General features: G+C 44.6%; 1 protein-coding gene across 1 annotated transcript in view; it reads left to right on the top strand.

The window, feature by feature from the left end:
- The window catches only part of tei (irregular chiasm C-roughest protein teiresias), a 319,228-nt gene that overhangs the window by 295,951 nt on the left and 1,343 nt on the right, over positions 1 to 21,934 (top strand). The window contains exons 5-8 of the mRNA XM_090389123.1: positions 1,042 to 1,128; positions 3,794 to 3,969; positions 16,522 to 16,681; positions 20,627 to 20,746. Of these exons, the coding sequence (XP_090245249.1) occupies positions 1,042 to 1,128; positions 3,794 to 3,969; positions 16,522 to 16,681; positions 20,627 to 20,730 (527 nt within the window). The 3' untranslated portion in view covers positions 20,731 to 20,746. The remainder of the gene's footprint in view (positions 1 to 1,041; positions 1,129 to 3,793; positions 3,970 to 16,521; positions 16,682 to 20,626; positions 20,747 to 21,934) is intronic.

The following is a 21,934-nucleotide window of genomic DNA, read 5'->3' as shown; positions in this document are numbered from 1 at the left end:
AGACGATTAATTTGCAGTTTCGACTCTAATTTCGTTGTCCAGGAATTAGGTCCAATACGCGGAGTGATCGCTTACTTCATCCAGGTACACTCGCACGCGTTCGTGGTCATCGTAAAATTTTGGATAATACTGCGCGTGTCAGAGGACGAATAGAGGCAGGGACGTTGTTCGAGTCATCCTGGAACAGTCGCCAGACGATGTCAGCAGAGCGGAACACTGACGGTACGTCATTAAGAACGAAGGACTCCCTAAAGAGGATCCTTGTGGGGCGCCCAGATGAAGCGTAAACTTCCACGCGAAAGCTGTTTAGCGTCGATTGCGAAGAAGGCGTTTTCACGGGGAGGGGGGGGGGACTCGCGCTAAGACTCCGCGATGGAAATGAGGAGTGACCTCTCCTGTCCAGATAACAGTGGACATGGAACTGTTGACAAGGCTGATGTCTCGTAGTACGATTGCTTAGAGGGAGTGTTTTTATTTCGGGGGGTTCTGTTGACGCTTTGGGAACTGCTAAACAACTTACGATCACTTTTCTTAATTTCTAAGGTTTAAAATAAGTTTTTACTAATTTTTGATATCTTTTATGCGATCCCTTTTACGGTGGGAAGTTCCTCCGCTCTTCCCTCTCTGCAGTCACTGTTGCCTCCCGGAATCTTTCTTTTCCCAGCGGTGTCGACCGGGTGCTCTTTCACCCCCGCTGTTCGCGCTCTCGAAGACACACCCCGAACTGCGAACAGAAAGTTCGAAACTCCCTTCCGACTTATAGTTTTTTCTGCCAAACACAAGAACACCGTTAGAAGGCAGTCTTCGTGGTTATTGGGGTGGGGCGTGTTTGGTAAGGCGTTCTTTCCACGAGAAGTTACGTCCAGAGCAGCTTCCGTTCACCCGGGAACAAACCTCATTCGGGGCAAATTTGAAGTTCGTGTGAAAAGCACTTTTTCGACATTGAATTTTAGACCAATTTTTGCTTCTCTTTTGAGCATTCCTCACCCATCTCTCTCTCTCTCTCATCCCACTTTTGCTTTTTTCTCTTTTCATGGACAGCAAACGCCCCTCAAGTAGTCCGGCAGCCGCTTCCGGAAGTGCAGGCCACCCTGGGAGAAGCGGTCCGACTGGAGTGTTCGGCCGAAGGTAAGTCGTGGCTCAAAAGCGAAGTCGGATTCAAACGTAAAACGAAAGCCGCTTTTCTGTTGCCGTTTGTGAATGTTTCTTCTTAATGCGCGTCAGCGAATAAACACCTCCGATATCGAGTGTCACTTCGGTTGCCGGGAAACATGGAAGAGGGCCCTTCTTAATTTGCTCATTTTATTTTTTAAGCAGAAATGCTGAAGGTCCTCTTGATTGCAATCTGCGAATTGAAGGAAATGTTTTACGCGAACGACCTACAACAGCGGGTCAGAGTTCTCATAGTCAGTTTCACGGTGGGGGGTGGGGGGCAGAGTGAGAGACGAAGCGTCGGTTCTGATGAATCGCAACTTTGATATTTTGAATTGACATTTACCACACTTCGAACGCATTTCGGATATCGGAACTTCACGAGCCACATTGACGTCACGTCCTCAGACTTCGAAACTGACAAAAATAGATTTTTTTCTCGAAAACACCGGGTGGTGGAGGCAGTCGTTACGTATTTAGATACACTCACGCAACCGACAAGGCATGGAGAATTCCAAAGAGGTCAGAAGAGGAGGTGGAGTCGCCCTCATCGCCAGAGAACATTTTCGACCCACTAAAACTGAAACCACCCAAACACCTAACTTTTTTAAAGCTCTTTCCACGATGTTATCGTTCAAGAATACCCAGATTGAAGTCTGTGTAATATATATTTCCCCCAACATCATACTTAAGATTCAAGAGTGGAGCTACACAACTGGATAGGCACAAGCTTAGAAACAAACCTCAAAACCATAGTGACCGGTGACTTTAACATGCGTACACCACGCCATGAAGAAGCCAGGAAAGAACTGGACGCCATATTTGTTGCCCTGGGCCTCGTACAAAGTATTACCAGTCCAACCAGAGGTAATAGCACACTCGACCTCGTATTCCATAATCTTGACAGCATCTCTATGATCACCTCTTCTTTTAAATTCTACTCTGACCACAATCCTATCACGTGTGAAATCGCCTTACAAAAAAATCACAATCATCACTTGCCCAGAAAAGAAATCCAACCTGAGAGAGAACTAACCTTTTCTACAAAATTCCTGAAACCAGAAATGATCCTCAGACGTCTCAGAGAATTCAACTGGACACACCTGTTTACGATCCCTCCTGACGTAGCCTTAAGCCACCTAGCCGAACAGCCAAAGAGGGAGCAACAAAAGAAATACGCATCACCTCCAAAACCTCTGTATGGTTTAACCAAACAATCAAGCAAACTTTTCTCCAGAAACAGAAGGCTTACAGACGATTGAGAAAATCAGCTGACGCCGAAAACTTCAGCGCCTATAAAATGGCAAGGGCTCTCTTCTTAAGACAAAAAAACACTTGTTTGCAAGCAACTTGCCGCAGATAAGCTGAAAAGATCTAAAAGGCTCCAAAAACAGAGCCACGAGTAAATCACTATGAAGGAAGACATATTTAAGGAATGGACTGAACTCATTTTTAAACAGACCGACCAGTCACATGCTTCACCCCCTGTTACACTTTTTGGACCTCCCTGCAAACCTGCAATATCGCTGCGATTTCCATCAGAAATCGCAGCGATATTGCGATTTCTGATGGAAATCGCAATTTCTTCCTTGTGGGAAGCCATCTGATGGAAATCGTCAAAAGAAACTTCCACTGAAAGCAGTAGTGGGTCCCGACCGGTTTCCTCTCTTTCTAATCAAGACCTCTAGTTCATGTATTACAGACCTCCTAGTTCATATTTTCAATAAAATCCTAGAAAGTGGAGGGATTCCAAATATCTGGAACACATACTTCGTTCGGCCAGTCACTAAATGCAGGGACCCCAAGGCTCCCACTTAGAACCAGTTCCAACAATCTGAAAGGTATGTTCCCAGGAAACACGGCGGATTCGATCAACAATCTAGCCATCGACCTGGACAGATTCTGCGAGCAAGCATATGTACAGACGCTGAAAGCTAACGGACACGTACAAACTTACACTTGTGACAGACCACCAGAAGGAAAATTGCCAGGACAGTGCTTCTCCCTTGACACGATGAATTTAAAATAAAATAAAGTGAGGTCGTCACTGGTTCTCTCTCTTAGAATCTACTACTCCAAAGACGCCTGGCTGTGAGCACTAAGACAGTGGAGATTGAAGAGATACCAAGGGCAACAACCGATGATGGACTGCCTCAATCCCTTATGTTTTTGTACATATTTCTCACGCTTTTGTAATTTACAGCACTTTTGATGAAATAATATCCTTTAATTCGGGACACTTCGGTATTGCACAACTTTGAAGTATGTAAAATAATAAACACCAAGTTGTGTACCTTTCGGGTTAAGCGTGTAACCGCTGGAGCGGTTACACGCTTTGTAACCGCTCCAGGAAATCTTAGGAAATTGTAGGAAACCTTACAATTTTGTAAGATTTCCTACTCCCATTTGCCAAAGTTCATTCACCTTTTTAGGGACAACTTCAGTCAATAAGCGATCTTCAAACGACCGTTATTTTTATTCGCTTTCCTCACGCGCATTTCTGATGCCTTTCATTGAACGCTTTTGTTTTGACGCATTTCGTTTCTTCGAGCTTCGCCTCGCGATTGAGTTCCTCGCGCGAGTCACAGCGGGATTGAAAGGCGCGCATTTCGCGCTTCTGAAACTTTTCTTTCTCGCGCAGGACGGCCCGAAGTGACCGCCGTGAACAAATCCCTGATGGCCATTGCCGGAAGATCAGCGATCCTAGCGGCCCAGCTGTGTGCCAACCCCCGTCCTCTCCGGATCCACTGGATAGTGCGCCACATGGCCCTGAAGCCCGGAGACAACAACTACCCCTACATCGCCTACAACATCACGGTAAGAATAACCTTAATTACGAATAAAATCGTTTTCTTACTTTCATCATTTTCTTACTTTCATCCGAGCAACCTTTCTTTTTCTTCGCCCGCTTAGAAATAGATTTCTTTGCATTTCCTTCGCCGAATGAAGAAGGTCAGTGCGCGTGCGCGTAGCTATGAAGACTGTCTAATCTGTGCTCCTCAAGTTTACAGTGATTTCATGTATCTATTTCGCGAGTTACACTAGTTTTTTTGTATAGTGACCTGCCTAGTGGTAATACTGTGCATCCTGTGGAAGATTTATTACCCTAACATTTTAGGTAATTATGATTTTTGCATGATCTGTCTCTATCCGTATTTGCCAGCGTTGCTTGTCTCCGAGGCCTGAATTCAAACTTCACTTCTGTAGGCTTACTCTGCTGGCTGACCACTGTCCGCTTCGGGCTATATCACAAGGTCAAGCAGTTCCTCTGCGGTGGGAGCTCTCCTGCAGTTGACCGCTTGTAAGGTGCGACTTTTATAACTCTGACCTACTTATGCATCTGTTTAGCTTAAGAGATTGCACGTTGACAGCGAGATAGAAGGAACTCAGCAAACTTAATAAACTCAGCAAACTCAGTTTATGAGAAATCACTAGCAAACAGAGCAAAGAGGGGGGATAAAGAATTCTTCACATATATAAATGCCAAGAAGAGCAGGACAAACCAGATCGGACCTTTATGTAAGGGAAAGGGGATAGTAATAAATACACCAGCTGCCGTTGCAGATGAACTCAACAGTTATTTTGCATCGATATTTACAAATGAAAAGCCTTTTGTGACAAAGGGAAATTGTGGGAGCGAAGTTAAAAAATATGTAATTAATGATATTGAAATTTCGCAAGATTATTTAATGAAAAAACTTTCGAGCCTACAGACCTGTAAGGCTCCTGGAGTTGATGGAATATACCTTATAATCTTGAGAGAGGCGGCAAGTGAGTGCATTGAACCACTGAGGCTGGTTATGCGAGCATCACTAGACTCTGGGGAGATTCCCTTGGATTGGAAAAGTGCAAATGTATCTCCCATACATAAGGGTGGCTCTAAAAGTGAAGTTGGAAATTATCGACCTGTCAGTCTGACTTCAGTAGTAGGGAAAATCATGGAGGCAATGATCAAGGGTGGAATTCAGGATCATTTGGATCGAATTGAAATTCTCAAGGATACTCAGCATGGTTTCGTAAAGGGAAAATCATGTTTAACAAATCTGGTTCGCTATTTCGAAAGGGTCACTCACGAGTTGGATTTAGGGAATAATTTCGACATTGTTTATTTAGATTTCAGCAAAGCTTTTGACTCAGTCCCACATGAGCGGTTGCTTTATAAGCTGGAACAGGTTGGAATCACTGGGAAAATCCTTAGATGGATAGAAGGATGGCTTCAGGGCAGGAGGCAGAGGGTTGTGATAAATGGCTATTCCTCAGATTGGGTTGATGTAAGAAGTGGGGTTCCCCAAGGATCAGTATTAGGACCACTGTTGTTTTTAATTTTCATAAACGACATTGATGAAGGGATAGAGGGCGTGATGTCTAAATTTGCAGATGATGTTAAAATTGGTAGAGTAGTTAATGATCACTGTCAAGCTGAGCTTCTTCAGAGAGACCTAGATAGACTTCAAGAATGGTCAGAAAAATGGCAGCTGTGCTTTAATCCAACAAAGTGTAAGGTATTACACCTGGGAAACAGTAATCCCAAAATAACTTATTCACTTGGTGGAGTTCAACTAAACCCAGTACTGGAGGAAAGGGACTTGGGTGTTACGATACGGTCAGACATGAAATTCTCTGAGCATTGTAAACAGGTTGCAAGGAAGGCCCATGGTGTCCTATCGATGATCTATCGAACTTTTGCAAGTAGAGATAGGGACGTGATAATCCCATTATATAAGGCCTATGTTAGACCACACTTGGAATACTGTGTTCAAGTATGGAGACCGCACCTAAAGAAAGACATCGAGCTTATTGAAAGGGTGCAAAGAAGGGTAACTCGCCTGGTGAGATCGGCAAAAGGGCGTCCTTATGAAGAAAGACTTCGAATATGTGGGTTGCAGAGTTTGGAAACTAGACACCTTAGAGGAGATTTGATTGAGGTGTTTAAGGCTCTGAGAGGCATCAGTAAAATGAATGAGGACAAAATTTTCAAGATTATAAATGATGCTAGAACTAGGGGACATAAATTCAAGTTACGCGGGGAAATGTTTAGATTGGACTGCAGGAAGTTTTATTTTAGCCAGCGAGTTATAAATTACTGGAATAAGTTGCCTTCATGGGTGGTAGAGGCCGACAGTTTGGGGAAATTCAAAGGTCATCTGGATAGTACTTTCGGGTAAGGGAAGCCCATAGGATGATAGGATTAATTTCCTTTTTATTTAATTTTTAATTTCATTTTTAATTTCATTTTATTATTTTTATTTATTTATTAATTATTATTATTTATTTATTTATTTAATTTTTGTTTTTATCATTGTTTTGTTCGGATTTTTTTTTTTTTTTTTTTTTTGGCTGGTGCAGCATAAGCCATAGGCTTTCTTGCACCATACGGCCGTTACTAATACTAATACTAATACTAATACTAATACTAACTTAACTCTGATTATTTTGTCTACTTCTGTCTGGCAATCAAATATTCGATAAGATGACCACTTTTGCCGGACCCACTCATCAGCAGGTCTCAGATGGCCCAGCTGCTCTTTCAAACCTTACTTAATTTGTGCATCTCCGGAATTTAGCCTACACTTCAAGCTAGTAAGCTGCCCAATTGCAGCAAGACTTTGTTGCTCCCTGCCTTTTCACCTACCCGATTACTGCCTTTCACGACGTGCCATCCGCCCCCTTTTTCAGCTCAGACCCTTCGCTTATAATTCAACTGTATACAACGAAGGATAGAACGGGCGTTCAGCAAAAGTCCTGTGCCGAATGTGGGTTCAAACCCGAGGCTCCGGCATTACTTTGTGTTACGTGTCGTAGAATCTTCTGTCGTGATTGCCAGCCAAAAGGTTGAGGAGCAAACAACGGAGAAGAAAATGGACCTGCCACCTTTGCGCAAGTAACCCAAAAAGCGCGGACATCTCGACGGAAGAGATATCCATTATCACTCTTGCAGGAGAAACCCCATCTGGTGTTCTTGATGTGCGCAGTTCGATTGAAGGTAGTATTGTGTCGCCTGCGTTTAGAACACCTGGAGATTCCAGCTTATGCTTTGGGAAAGACGTTGCATCTTCGAATAGGGAGTTGATACCGCTCCTGCTGCCTCCGCAAACTTGCAGGTTAATAGCCCCTTTGATTGTTCGTCAATTAAAAGCGCTCTAAGGGACAACACCTCCATACTCAATGCCCTCCCTGAAAGATTTAAGATCACTTTCGGGGAGATTTTGTCCCCAATAATCGACTCTCTTGCCTGCCTCAATAACGAAAATAGAAAACTCAGAGCCCAAAATACGGAAATTCTCGACCAAGTGCTCACAATGAATGAACAACTCAGGGATCTCAAAATCTTTATAAGTGATTACTGTCTTCCCTCTAGTCAGACGTCAGTGATGGACCATTTGGAACCTCAGGAGCATTCACAGGAAGCAGATGATGCACTACCAAGACCTCCAACTCAAACTGAGCGCGTCCAGCGAGGAAAAACAGATCTCAAAAATCTGCACAGTTCACCTCGTTTTGCAGACAAAACAACTGAACAGATCGTAGCCCCGGCCGTGATGTTGAACCCTTTGTGTACTCATCCCCCTCACACCGCTCTCCATCAGCGCGATCCGACCTTCGAGGCTGACAGCCCTTTTATACAGGACAAGTGTATTATTCCTGGTGAATCTAATCTGCACCAACCTTGCAAAAGACGTCACGAGAAGCCTGGTGGCCAGGTTCTGAACCAGGCCCAGCGCGGTTATAAGAGGATGCAGATGAGAGAAACCCCACGCCAAAACAGGGAGGAGCGGATCTATGCTCAAGCGGATGCCTTCTGTCTCTCTGACCAAATTAACCATCTTGCGCAATTTCCCAGGCATAACCCACAAATGGCTTGCGCTCAAAGTGTTTTGACTGTGAAAACACAAGGTAACAGAACTCCATGCGAGGAGCCTAATATGTCGGTTCCTACTGAACCTGCCTCGGTCCCTCTGTCGCGGAGACTTGAGGAGATATATAATATTTCAGCTGTCCAGACCCGAGAGAGAATTTTTGTTTCCAGACTGGGACCAGTAACAAAAGCGGAAAGTATCAGGGCACTCTTTGCCCAAGAACATGGGATCAACTTAGACGCAAAAGCGATCAAAACCAGACACCCGACCTATTCTTCCTTTATCATCTCCTGCCCTGCGAATGCAAAGCATATCGTCTTGGATTCTAGCTGCTGGCCGGTAGGCACCCTTATAAAGCCGTTCCAAGAGAGGAGCAGATCGATCGCTTACAGCAGATCCAGGCGAGATAAACAGACATAGCTACAAAAGGATGACTTGCTACCAGGTTCACACGAAGGAGAGATTCTTTGGTTTATGCACAATGTTCGCAGCCTAAAAAACAAGCTTCATTGTCTCCAGACTCTCCTATTGCTTAATGAGTTTGATGTCATCTGCCTTACAGAAACATGGTTAGCGGCAGATAGACAGCTTGATCTTACCCATTTTAACACCCCTTACAAACACATTGGGAATCACAGGATTAACGGGCGAGGCGGAGGTGTTGAAATCCTGTTCAACGATCGCTTCCGGCCAATAAGGACACGAGTGAGCCAGTCTAACAACTTTGAGGCAGTCTCCCTGACGCTGAGGAGTCCTCTTCTTCAAATCCAATGCTGCCTGGTTTACCTTCCTCCGGACCACAATGATGACTCTAGAGCGGAGCTGCTCACGTGGTTAGCAACCAACTTAATGCCTAAAATTCCAATTGTTGTAGCAGGTGACTTTAACTTGCCACTGCCCAGGCATGGGAATGCCCTTGAGGCCACTCTTCGGGCCTTTAACCTTACACGGTTAGTGACGCAACCAACTAGAGCGTGTCAAGCACTGGACCTAATCTTCCACAACTTAAAAGATATCAAACTCCTACCTGGCAACTTTCGATTCCAATCTGATCACTCGCCAATTACATGTAAACTATCCTTACAGAACAATTCCCTTGGGTTACCTGACGAGTACTTCGCTGAATTGCTAGCCTTCTCTACCAAATATCTGAAGCCAGAGATCATTCTCCAATGCTTGATTGGGTTTGACTGGGGGCGTCTCTATTCTGAGCCGTTGGAGGATGCCATTATGCTCTTGTCGGAACAACTGAAGTTAATTGCACTACATGGTGCAGCCAGAATCACCAGGAGTGGTAACAGGTCGAATCGGGGTTTCAATAAGGAAACTAAGATGGCTTTCATCAAGAAGCAGAAGGCCTACCGGAAATGGCAGAAAACTCAACTTCCCTCAGACCATTCCATCTTTAAGAAAGAAAGAGCTTGCTTCTTGAAAAAAAAAAAAGGCTGGTCCTTAACCAAGCTGTTCTCAATAGGTTGAAGAGTGGTAGAAGGATCCTTTCGAATCATCATTATCACCTAGCCATTGACAAAAAGCTTGTCCAGGAATGGGCACAGTTCAGCTTACAGCAGGCAGATTTTCCTGATTCTGATTCCTTTCTCTCGCAGGAGAACTGGTTACCTAGAGCACACTTGTCTGAAATAGAAATAACTAGAGAGAGCCTAATTGATGTCATCAATAAACTACCCAACAAAGCCACTGTAGGTCCGGATGGTTTCCCACTCTTTATTATCAAAATTTGCAGCCCATATATAGTCGACCTTCTCCTTCACCTTTTCAGACAAATCCTGCAATCTGGAATAGTTCCTTCAATTTGGAAAACTTACCATGTTAAGCCCATTCCAAAGATTAAGAAACCCAAATCTCCTAAAGACCTGAGACCAATATCCATCAGCTGTTCTTTACTCAAAATTTTCGAAAAAAGTAATTCAGCCAACAATTGCCCAGCATTGCTTTGCACACAGGCCCGAGTACCTCCATACCGTTCTACAAAGGAGATCGACAACTACCAATCTTCTTGATACCCTCTTCAGAATTCAGCACACCCTTAACAACAAATCACAGATTGATATCATATTCCTCGACATAAAATCGGCTTATGACAGAATACACCTCCCAGCTCTTTTTACCATTCTGAAACACTACTTCGGCCTGGCGGACACCTTAATTCAAATTTTGAAGTCTATTTTACTTCCTAGACATCTGTCTGTGACCCACAATGACTTTCAAGAAACTATTGACGTCTCAAGAGGCATCCCACAAGGAAGTGTACTGTCAGCTGTCCTGTTTGCAGCAGTTTTGGAGCCTTTCCTTGCTCAGAATCCGAACTTTGTTTCCTATGCCGACGATCTGAAGTTCTACGTGAGCTCAGATCATAATCATCAGATTCATGATATCAACCAGCAAGCGTCTAGGCAGATATTGAGCTTGGAAAGTTATCTTGCCACAATAGGGCTGCATCTGAGCCCTTCCAAATCAGCACAACTGACAATAACCAAGAAGAGAGCCAAAAATGATATCCAAATCTTTGTGAGTGGGGAGCCGGTGCAAAAGGTGACCTCTCATACTGATCTTGGCCTCACCTGGGACATTGGGCTCACATTTCAGCCTCACTTTGCCAGGATGAGGCAGAAGACGTACGCTGCTCTTTGGGCAGTGCGTCAAGAGCTCGTTGGTGTGCATCAGCCAGCGCTGCTTGTTCGGCACATCCTGAGGTGTATTACGCCGATTCCTCTCTATGCTTCGGAAATTTGGTCATCTGCCCCTGCCTCATACCTTCAGAAGTATCTTAGTTTAGAGTACTGGTTGCTTAGATGGATGAACAGAGTGGTAGGCCACCCCCTAACTATCTCCAGATCTATCCTACAAGCAAATCTGGGCACCACTCCCTGGAGACATATCATCATGACAAAAAATGTTCTCACGCTTGCACGGCTTATAACGAGGCGAATTGATGCTCCATCAGTATCCGCATTAATCTCTGGCCCGAGAAGGGCAAGGGGGGAGCACCCCGACTCCTGTTTCCCTCTACGTCTTATGCTGTCAAACATCGATTCTCTGAGGAACATGTTTCCAGCCAATTGTCTTCGGATCTTCAATAAATTTAGGATCCACCCTGATAGGTTCTGTGAAGACAAGCCCTACAGGAAGGAAATCCTCAAGAACTGCTACCAGATTATGAACTTATAATACTCCCCTTCTCCTGGACAGACTTTTTTTTTTTTTTTTAATTTGCGTATTTGTATATGGCAAAGACTTTCTGTTTTCATGTAATCATGTATATTACTGTATATTTTGTACATTATTGTTTATTTAACCCTGTAAAAGTTTTGGGTCGAGCACGAATGTACCCTTGTTTATTGTACATTGTGTTCCTCGCACCTCAGTCTGTATTCACACCCTTCTGGCACAGAGCCGTCCCGGGGTGACCCAAGGTTTCTTGGGAAATAAACTGATTTTAATAATAATAATAAAAAAAAAAAAACGTCGCTGAGGATTCACATCTTTCCCAACATTTATTTATTTCGAAGAATCGCGTGGACATTGAGAGCGTTAAAAGAGGATTCGTAATTTGATGGCGAAATAAAAATTTTGATGATTGGGACGCCGAGTGCGGTTAACCAATAAAAACAAAATAAATCGAAATAATTATTTGCGTAAATTGAAAAAGATTAAAAGATTAACGAAGTGGACCATTAATTGCGAATGAAATTGTTTCGGGTGCTCGTCGAAATTGGGGTGAAGGTGCAAAAGGGCCCGTTAAACGAAGCCGGGCTCTTCTTATTGCGCCGAATTCGCCAAAGTCGGGTCTAAAATTCGATGGAAAGGGGTTCTGCGAGAACGTGTGTTTGTCGCGCGAATATCAGTCTCAGAGAGGAGGGGAAGGGGCTCTTTTCGCTTTGCTGCCCCGCAAATAAAATTTCACACCTCCAGTGGGTCTTCTCATAACGGGCGCTTTCGTTTCATTTTGGCGAGAGATATTTGCGACTGTAATAGGCGAACACTCCATCCCTTGTCAGCAAATATCTTAAGATACGCATTTGGATCTCTTCTTATTAAGGACGAAGAATGTCAAAACCAGAAGAATGCCAGCCGAATTGTGACAGAGGTCGAATTGAAGTTCAGTTGAAAATTGTGTACGTCGATGGGTGGAAAATGATGTCGTCTGCTCAAGCAAGAGTTTTATTCGTTCGGGAAAGAATCTGGTTCACGTTGAATAGTAGGGGGCCCAATGACGAGCCTGGGGTGGGGGTGATTCCAGTTTGAAAGATAAAATACCTGAAAAGGTGGCCGTGTACAGGAACTTGATCAGAAATGTAATCTGAGAGCCAATGGAAGATTGGATTGGGCAAAGCACAGGATTTCAGTTTACATTTTAAATGCCCGAGAGAGAGAGAGAGAGAGAGAGAGAAAGAGAGAGAGAAATGTGTAAAACCCATCCCGCCCAGTGACCCCTGTCAACCTCTGTCGAAACAAATTGTTTCGACAGAGGTTGACAGGGAATTTCCCTGGGAAGTTCTCGAATCAGGAGATCCAGAACTGGCTCTAGACATACTAACTAGATGGTTGCACACTGTTACCATGTTCTCAGCAGCTAAACAGGTCACTATCTCCGCTAGAACTAATGCTTGGTGGTCTTCGGAGCTAAATTACAGTTTCAAGTGCAAACAGACCCTCCATAAACAATGGAAACAGTCTGGTACAGCATATGACCGAACTCAGTACTCCAAAGCTAGAGCACTGTTTAACAGACTGAAATCGCAAGCCATTAAAGAATACACTGACAAGACCTTATCCAAAGGCAAAGTGCCATATACCCGTAACTCTGAACCAGATTCCAATTTCAATTCAGTTGAATGGATCAACTATGTAGCCAGATTCCAAGACAACACCAGACAACCATATGATTATCAACCAGACCCCATTTCAAGTCCAGATGATGAGCTGTTTTCCATTCAAATCGATCGACAGCAGCTCCGTCAAGCCATCAACTCGCTGCGTCCGTCATGCACCGCTGGGGTCGATAAAGTCCCGCATTTCATTGTAACGTGCCTCAGTCCATATATCCTTGATCCTCTGCTCTACTTGTTTAACTCCATCCTCTTTCATAGAGTGTTTCCTGCATCCTGGAGCAAATACGCTCTTGCCCCACTACCTAAAGTTCAACTACCAAGCCAGCCGAAGCACTATAGACCGATATCCACTGCATCCACGCTCCTAAAGCTACTGGAAAAAGTCCTTCTTCCGCATATAACACGCCATCTTCTTCCACAATCATCAAAAGAACTCCATTATGTCCTCCCTAATAGATCAACTGTCTCCAACCTTCTGGCAGTCCAAACGGAAATTTTAAATGCATTTGAGGCCAAATCAGAAATGGCGGTTGTTTATGCCGATATTGAAGCTGCTTTTGATAGCCTCAACATCTCAGCCCTTCTGAATCTCCTAACCAATTTCTTTCGGATCAAAGGTGACGTTTTCGCTTTACTGCACTCGCTCCTCCGGAACAGAACAGTGTACTTCACTCATCGTAACCTCTGCTATACCCGATCCATCAATGCTGGTGTGCCGCAAGGTGGCGTTTTATCGGGGTTACTTTTTACCGCCCTCCTTATTCCGTTTGTGTGTAACAGAGATGATGTCATTACCTACGCCGATGATGTAAAGTTCCTAACGGAAATACCACCATCAGCCGACAGGGGAGTGATCACATCGGAAATCTGTAATAAGATCACAGCTTTCTCTAGCCATCTCAACCATTTCGGTCTCAAACTGAACCCCCAAAAATCCGTTATTATGGTTTTTTCTCTGAAGAAGTGTCCCACATCCATACAACCCTCACTGGAGGGTGCAGTTATTCCAAGTGTTACTAAACACAAAGATCTCGGTGTAACCTTCGACCCAAGCCTTAGGTTCAAGTGTCACATCGAATGTGTTCTACGCAAGATCAACCGAATGCGCTGGATTGCCCGTCAACATCTTCTTCATAACACAGACGCAAGAACCACAATCAGATATCTGGAAACCATTGTGTATCCTACCTTTCTGTATGCCTCTGAAATATGGGCATCCGCAGTACCTTCTCTCATGAAGCCCATCTTCGCCAGTGAATACTGGATATTGAAGTGGGCAACCCACAAGCATCGACTCCCCCCTCAGCAGAGGACCACCAGCATGGCCGACCAACTCCAAATCCCGCGGCTGCCTCAAATAATCAGCATGAGGAGAACTGCGACCACAGTCAAAATGCTGGTTGGAAAAATCAACTCCCCTGACTTCTGGGATATATGCCAGTGGCATGTTCCACTTCCGTCGTTACGAGCCACCCCTCTTCTTCAGCTACAACGGAACAGGCTGAAGATCAGTGACAGATTCCTACCTGGACAAGTACTTCCTACAGTACAAGCCCTGCTAATGATCGGAGTTGACCTGCAGAAATTCGCTTCTGATCGCAATTACAGGCGTTCGTTGGCCGAACTTGTTCCCCTTTTGTTTGGCCCCTGATGTCGACTCGCGCAGAACGGCACGTCGCAGGCAAATCGACGAACTGTTTCACAAGAAAATGCAATACCGAACATCAATTTGTGAAATATTCTGACTTGTGTGAATATGCTTAAATATGTGCTTTGTACATATGAACGTGTACACGTGTACATACCTTGGTGTACTGTCTGCCTCACAACTATGTACATACTCATACCTATTGAATGGCTAATGCTACGTTTTTAATTGTTATGTTATCTTTTTATACTGTACATATTTTTATATTACCCCATATCATTGTCAAGCTCCTGGCTGTGGCGGGCACATTATTGTATCTGTATCCTTACTGTACAATAAAGATTTTCTTCTTCTTCTTCTGTTGTTGGTTTGCAGTACAGACCCTCCAGGGTGAAATCCGTCAAGTATTTTTCTCCGGGCCATTTGTGGAATACAAAATGTTTACGGAAATAAATGTGCTACACGGAAAACGTTTGAACTTGCAGCGCGTGACTTTTAAGGCCCTTTTGTAGTTCTCGGTGAGAGTTACAGTGGTTTCGCCACGTGCGACTCGTCTGGGTGACAAGTGGTCGTTGGCTTCGGTTCCGTCTCTTAAGTGGAGGGATTTCTGCAGTCTTCTTCAGTGGGGCTGTAGTTAGCCGAACTCAGGTGAAGGAATAGGGGTTTTCCCCCGTGAGATATTCCTGGATTTCATCTCGCCCAAAATACAGATCGGCCCTTTAACGGACACGATGTGCAACAACGGCCAGGCCTCGTGCCAGAGTCTCGCAACTGCATCAGCGTGTCATTGGACAGGTATTCCGTTGCCACCTATCGGCACTTGATTGGCCGTACGGTGGCGCTGCCATTCGTCGAATGAAAGGATCAGCTCGCGTGTACATGACGAAGAGGGAATGGCAAGTTTACGCGCGTTACATTTCAGGCGCGTCAGATTTTTCTTTCTAAAATTAATTGACTCCCCCTCCCCTCCCCCCTTTTATGTGATCAGCGGAAGAGAACGCGATTGCCTTGTTGTTGTTGTTGTTACCAACGTGCAAACAGTTAATCGATTACTAATTCATTAACCTAAGAAAAGAATTGTTTCCACTTCCTCCCAAAGTAACAACCAGTCGCGTTTCGTAATCACAGAGCGCGAGATTCAGTCCGCACTTCACGCTCACTGATTCAACGAATTAAACGGACTTTGTCAACTGTCAACGCTTTCGTGATGCCGTTTTTCTTTTTTTATCCGAATCTTTATTAGTGCGGGAACACATTTGCCCAGGGTGGCAATATTGACTACTTCTCAGGGTTTTCAACAACTGGAACCAATTCCGCAATTTACTGAAAAATAAATAAACAAAATCTTGTGGCCACGAACAGTTCACGCTTTGCTCGCGCTTCACTTAATTACTTTTAACATTTTTGCATCCGCGTTGAAGTACGTGTACACCGGAAATGTAAGCGGTTGCATTTCCGACAAGGAGAGCTCTCGATCGGAAACAAACAAACGCAGCGTTTCCACTGGAAAACTCCCCGCAATTTTCTGCCACTGCTTGGGGAGCTTCTCGTGGGGGGCGCAGTTAGAAAGACAGCAGCCCTCGCCACACCGACTGGAAAAGACCTCAGTTCGAATCCCGTCGATGGATGGTGCGAGGAATTCTCGTGGGTCTTTTTCACAACGTGGCTGAGTTAGTCAGTCTCGGGCGAAGGTACCGCGGTTTTTCTCCCGGAAACTCGGGTTTTCGTCCAGGAAACAGAAAATCGACCGGAGAGCACACGCGATTTACAGACACGGAGCACCGTGGCCTTAGTGGCCGATGCTCCTAAACCCAACACCAACAACGAGCTTTTTCTACCCGTTTCTCTCATTGGTTTTGCGCCACGTGGAGCGCAACACGAACTGATCGGCCATTTTGAAAAATTAGTTTCGCGTGTAGCGCTTTCTTACGATTTATCTTAAATTGTTCTTTAAAATGGCTTCGTTGCCGAAGTGGGGAATCTTATTCTTTGAATTTTGGAACTCTTTCAGGAAACGGAGACTCCGAACTGCTATCTGAGCGCGCTGGAAATACGTCACGTGAATCCTGCGGACGGAGGGGAAATTTTCCTGATCGTGAAGAACGCCAGAGGGATGGACGACGCCGTGTTCATACTGAACGTAACGCAAGCCAGCTTCTCGGTGTCCAAAGGTAAGAAACACAATTTGGAACTCGAAAACACAAAGCGGTTGGAGTGGAAAGAAAGAAAGAAAGAAAGAATAAACGGAGGGGGCGGGGCGAACCAATTTTCTTTTCGTCATTTTAAAGTTGGAAACATAAAGGAATCGGATCACTCGAGATGGGGTGGGGTGGGTTGGGGTGTGTTACCTTGCGAGCAGCGGTTGGAGATTAAAGTTTGTCGCAAATATCGCGTTCCAATATTTGAAGCTTTAAAAAGTAAAACAGATGGTCTCTCCCCCCCGCCCCTCAATGGGCTCTCGCTAGACGTGGGGACTGTTTCTGGTGTGAACGGGAAATTCCATCGACCTCTGGGAGTGTGCGCAGCCGAAAGAGAAGGCCCTGGGCCTGCAGACCACATCGGGTATTTACTGCGGGGCCTACGCGACATTTCACTGCAAAAACATTGGTTTTTAAAAAGCAAATTCTTCTTCTCCGTGCCAGTGTTAGGACCATCGCCTGCGGTTTGTGATAAGGTCAAAGAGCCTTTGCGCGTTTACAGGAGACGGAAGGTTGTTTGTCCTCCACATCTTCTTTAAGGAAATGTTTCGCAGGAATTGGCAGCAGCTGCGGACACACTCTGGAGGAGGAAGATCGCTTGGTGAGTGAGTGCGTGAGAATGACTTCTTCGTGCCGATTCGTACAAAAACTCCACTGGAAACGACCGCATGTGACGAGTACTGGCTTCTTCGGTGGGCGCTCTTCAAGCACAAACTTCCATCCATCGCACAAGCTTCGGATATTACCAAACTACTTAATTACAGGATCTTCACCCTCCGCTTGCTCGTCTCTGTTAAAATGAAATCGATACGCCAAGGTTTTTGGCAGATGTATAACTGGAGATCCCACAAAACTCTTAAGGGCCCTCCCTCCCCTTTCTGCAGTCTGCGGCGTCGAGGTTCAGGAAGGGCGACAGATTCTTGCCCATGGAGACGCTCAACGTCCAGAAGATGGAATCCACAATGTCCAGGAGATGGAATTCGACTACAAGAAGTGGATAGACCACAAATCGTACAGAAGACGCATCATGCGGGAACCGGTTTCGTCTTCAGCTGAGTGACTGCCATCGTCCTTTCATTTTTGTGTAGCAAAAAAAATGTTCTTTCATTTCCCGTATTTATTCGTTTAATGTTTTTTGTAACACGCGTTCCTTGAGTGGATCAGGGTTCAACCCGTGACTACTAAATACGATAAATATTTGTATTGACGATTTATTGTAAACTCTACTAACTTGGTTTAGACTGGGGTTCGAGCCCGTGACCACCAAATACGGAGGATGCGGAAAGGTCAGGGAATGACCACCGTATATCCCGGAGCAATACGGCCTTAGTTGGTAAAAAACCATCAACAACAACAACTGACTTGGTTGTCGTGCCGGAGTATAAACAGAAAATTTATTTTTTTTTTCATTCTCGCTGTAACGGGTGTTGCGTGGAACTATCCCCTGCCTGCAATAAAAAAAAAGAGAAATTTATTTTGATTTTTGCAAAGTAGAAGCCTTGAGGAACTTCTTTTTGAACGTTTGATTGCGACTTCATATTTCACTTGGAAGAGGTTCTCCACTTTGTTTCCAGAGATGGGAAAGCGAGAATCGAATAACGAAGGATCTCAGGTGTCCGACGTCAATTTCAATGCCAACGCTAAGCTGTGTGAACTGGAGACATGCCTACGCAAAATCGGTTTGTGGCTAAACTCAGACAAGTCAGCACAACTGACAATAACTAATAAGAAGATAAAAAATCAAATCAAATTATCTATTAATGGAGCACAGGTGAAGAAAGTCAACTCATACACCGACCTAGGAGTGACGTGGGACGAGGGCCTAACCTTCCAAAGGCACTTTCAGAACACGAGAACAAAAACTCTCGCTGCCATATGGGCTGTAAGACAGGAAATAACTGGGATTCGAAACCAGCAGCTGGTGACCCAATATATCCAAAGATGTATCGTTCCTGTATCCTTATTATGCTTCGACAATTTGGTCCTCTGCTCCAAATACTTATATCAGGAAATTTCTCAGCCTGGAGTACTGGTTGCTCCGGTGGTTAAATAGGATCGCCGGGAAGCCCTTCACAATTTCGAAATCCATACTGTACGCAAACTTGAACACAGCTCCGTGGATTCAGATGATCACAATACGAAACATCTGCACTCTGGCACAACTTCTCACTGGGAGTTTAGATGCCCCTCAAATTGAAAATCTTGTAGTTAGGCCCCGCCCTGGAGCCCGCCTCCACAACCCTCATAGTCTCCGAAGCGCTCTCCACCACACGGACGGATTAAGGCGGATGTTTCCTGCCAATACTCTGGAGCTGTTTAGAGACCTCAAAATAGACCCGGACAGGTACTGCCACGAGAAAACTTAGAGGAAGCTCATTGCAGAGGATCTGTACACAGAACTACAAATATGATAAAGAAAGTAATTGAGGAAAGACTTCAAGTGCCGAACTCATAAAAATCTTAAATGAACGATATATTGTGTTTCCAAAAGACTGTTATAGGACTGAGGGTATTCCTTTTGTTCAGAGAATAAAAAATGAGGACCAATTCATAGTGTAAATGACGATGTCAGTTTTCTATGTATGTACATTGTTTTGTAATTTTGTAATTTTTCTATGTACATATATTGTTTTGTAATTTTTCTGTGAATGCAGGATGTCTGTATGTAATTCTTCCTCTATGTGTATATATCTTATGTATTTCCTGATATTTAATCCTGTTACACTCTAATAAGTGATGTATGTATGCGCCACCCTCCTAGGAAATTTCTGTACAGGGGTGTTTGTTAAATAAACTGATAATAATAATAATAATAATAATAATAAAATGAATCCCTCAGCTTTGGAGGGGGGGGGTTGCAGGTTGCTGAAGCAGACGAGATCAATGACCGCAAAACAGATTAATTGCATTCTGCATATTGATGAGAAAGAAATGAAAACTTTGCTAATCATGCACTCTCATCTTGAAACTCCTTCCCCGTCCGTCCAAAACATAACCTAACCTTACTTTAAACCCCCCATTCTTAAAGGGGACGACAAAAACCCTTCAATTGTTCCTCTTCATTTTTGTTAATTTTGATTTATCCGGCACAAAGCGAGCCACGCAAATTCTTAACACGCGAACTGCCAACTCCAGAACTTCACATCCACCTCCCTCTGTTTCACTAGGGGATAATTCCTCCCTCTCTCACTGAAATAGGATGCGTGGTGTCGCAGTTGCTCTCGCTTCAGCCACTTTGGGCCGATCAAAACGGGTGCAAACAAGAGGCGCTTATCGGCTTCTTTAAGGGCCCTTCATTAAGGCTAACGACCAAAAGGGCACAATTATCGCAAATCACCCGAATGGACTCTTAAGGATATCCGAAGATTCGACGCTCTTCGCCGAGTGGTGAACGCGATCGGTAGTCTGTTGTTCCCTCAAGGAATTAGGGGATGATTAGCGGATAGAATTAGAGACGCACTTCTGCATCTTCTGGTCAAACACGAACTCGCTGTCACTTTCAGTGTCTAAACTTTGCGTGGCATCTGCGCGTGACAGATATTTAGCTGCGGGTGACAGAGGGTGTTTGCGGGAACTGGGATGTAAAAGTCAGAAAACGGGGGGAATGATTGAAAGAAAGATGGTTCTAACGCGTCTCATCGATGAGACGAGACGTGTACTGTTCAGAAGGATGCCGAAAATCAAAAACGTAATTATCAAAATGGGGGGGGGACTTTTTATGGGGGTGGGCTAACAAAAGATTGCTTTTCGTGCCAAAACTGTTTACACCGCGATTACGATTTTTTTGAAACAGAAGGCGAACCCATTGAGCTCCCCATCTTGCGCAGAAGGTTCAGAACTCAACCCGAAATTGTACAATCGTTCGAGCGAGATCTGTTTTCAATTTTTATTAACAAAACGTGTTTTGTTTCTTTTCAGAGTCCATCGTGTGCCGGGTGACCTCGTCGCTGCCTCTCCTTCTGACGCTGCTGCCACTGTGCCTTCTTTGGGTGCACAATCTCCAAAACCTCGACGGGAGCTGACGAAGCCAACGAGCAGGTAACCACCACTTTTCCCTCCGGGGGGAGGGGGGCGACAGATTTGAAGCTCTTAAATGCGAACTCGAAATGAATTTCTTTTTATTTATTTTTAATCACAAGATGACAACAAGTAAGAGCGTCCCTGAGAGCGGAAAGATGAACAGATGGATGACAAATCCAACGGGATCAAATTCAACGGCGAAGATGAACAAACCACGAAAATTAAAATGAGATTCACAAACGAAGTACAAAATTAAGTTAAGTTGCCGCTGAAACAAATGATAAATAAATTAAAGAAAAGAAAATCTCGAGTACAGTGAGAGGAGCAGCCCAAAACCCAATACTTCTTTTTTAGTAGTTTTTTTAAATTAAAAATAAGGATCAAAGAGGCTTCCTGTCGTGCGAATGAATCTTTATTGCGCAGAAGTCGAATTGCCCAGCAAGATGATGGAACATTTACTTAAATCGCGATAATGATGACGTGTCCATCCCCCAAACCAATCGCAGCAGGAATAAGCGAGGAGGGTGTTGTTTCGTTTTCAATTTAAACAGCAACTTCTTTCGAAAATAGACGTCGTTGGCGAAGAACTGTTGGTCCGTAATGTCCCCCACAAATCCACCGTGGATTAGAAACAAAGATGGGGACCTCCCGGATGGTGCTCCGTCATCGTTTTGGTTGCAACCTGGTGCGCTGCCGCTACTCGATTGACTGTTCATCGCTTTATTTCCCCCGCCATAAGGTCAAAGAGGTCTGCACTTGCCCCCCCCCCCCTTCAGTTGTGAACAGCACATGCGCAATCCAATCTGCGCGGCCCTCTCCCGAAGCTCTCGTTAATATCGTAAAGGTTCAGCTAACTCTTCCTTAATGCGATTGGACAGATTCTCGACGCACTTCCTTCGCTTTCAGTGGCAGCAATTTCTCTTCCACCTTCCTTTCCTTAGTTAAAAGAATTCCCAATCGGTACCGAACACACTTCTGCCATCTCTCGGGTGTTCGTCGTGTGTCAATGCAGACGCAAAATTGCCCTTCACTTTATGAGCAACCTGAACGGGCATCAACAGCACCCTATCCATAACGAGTGAGCCAATGTGATTCGTCCCTTTCCACAGAGGTAAAGGGATAAATCGGAAGCTTTTCATAGTCTCCCTCTTTGCCTAACCCCCCCCCCCCCGAGTCACGTGATTACAGACTGATTTGTACCGATTT

The sequence above is a fragment of the Mastigoproctus giganteus genome, chromosome 14, assembly GCF_048544385.1.
Source record: "Mastigoproctus giganteus isolate SK-2022 chromosome 14, ASM4854438v1, whole genome shotgun sequence".
NCBI classification, from domain to species: Eukaryota; Metazoa; Arthropoda; class Arachnida; order Uropygi; family Thelyphonidae; genus Mastigoproctus; species Mastigoproctus giganteus.
This window is presented reverse-complemented; position numbering and strand designations above follow the sequence as displayed.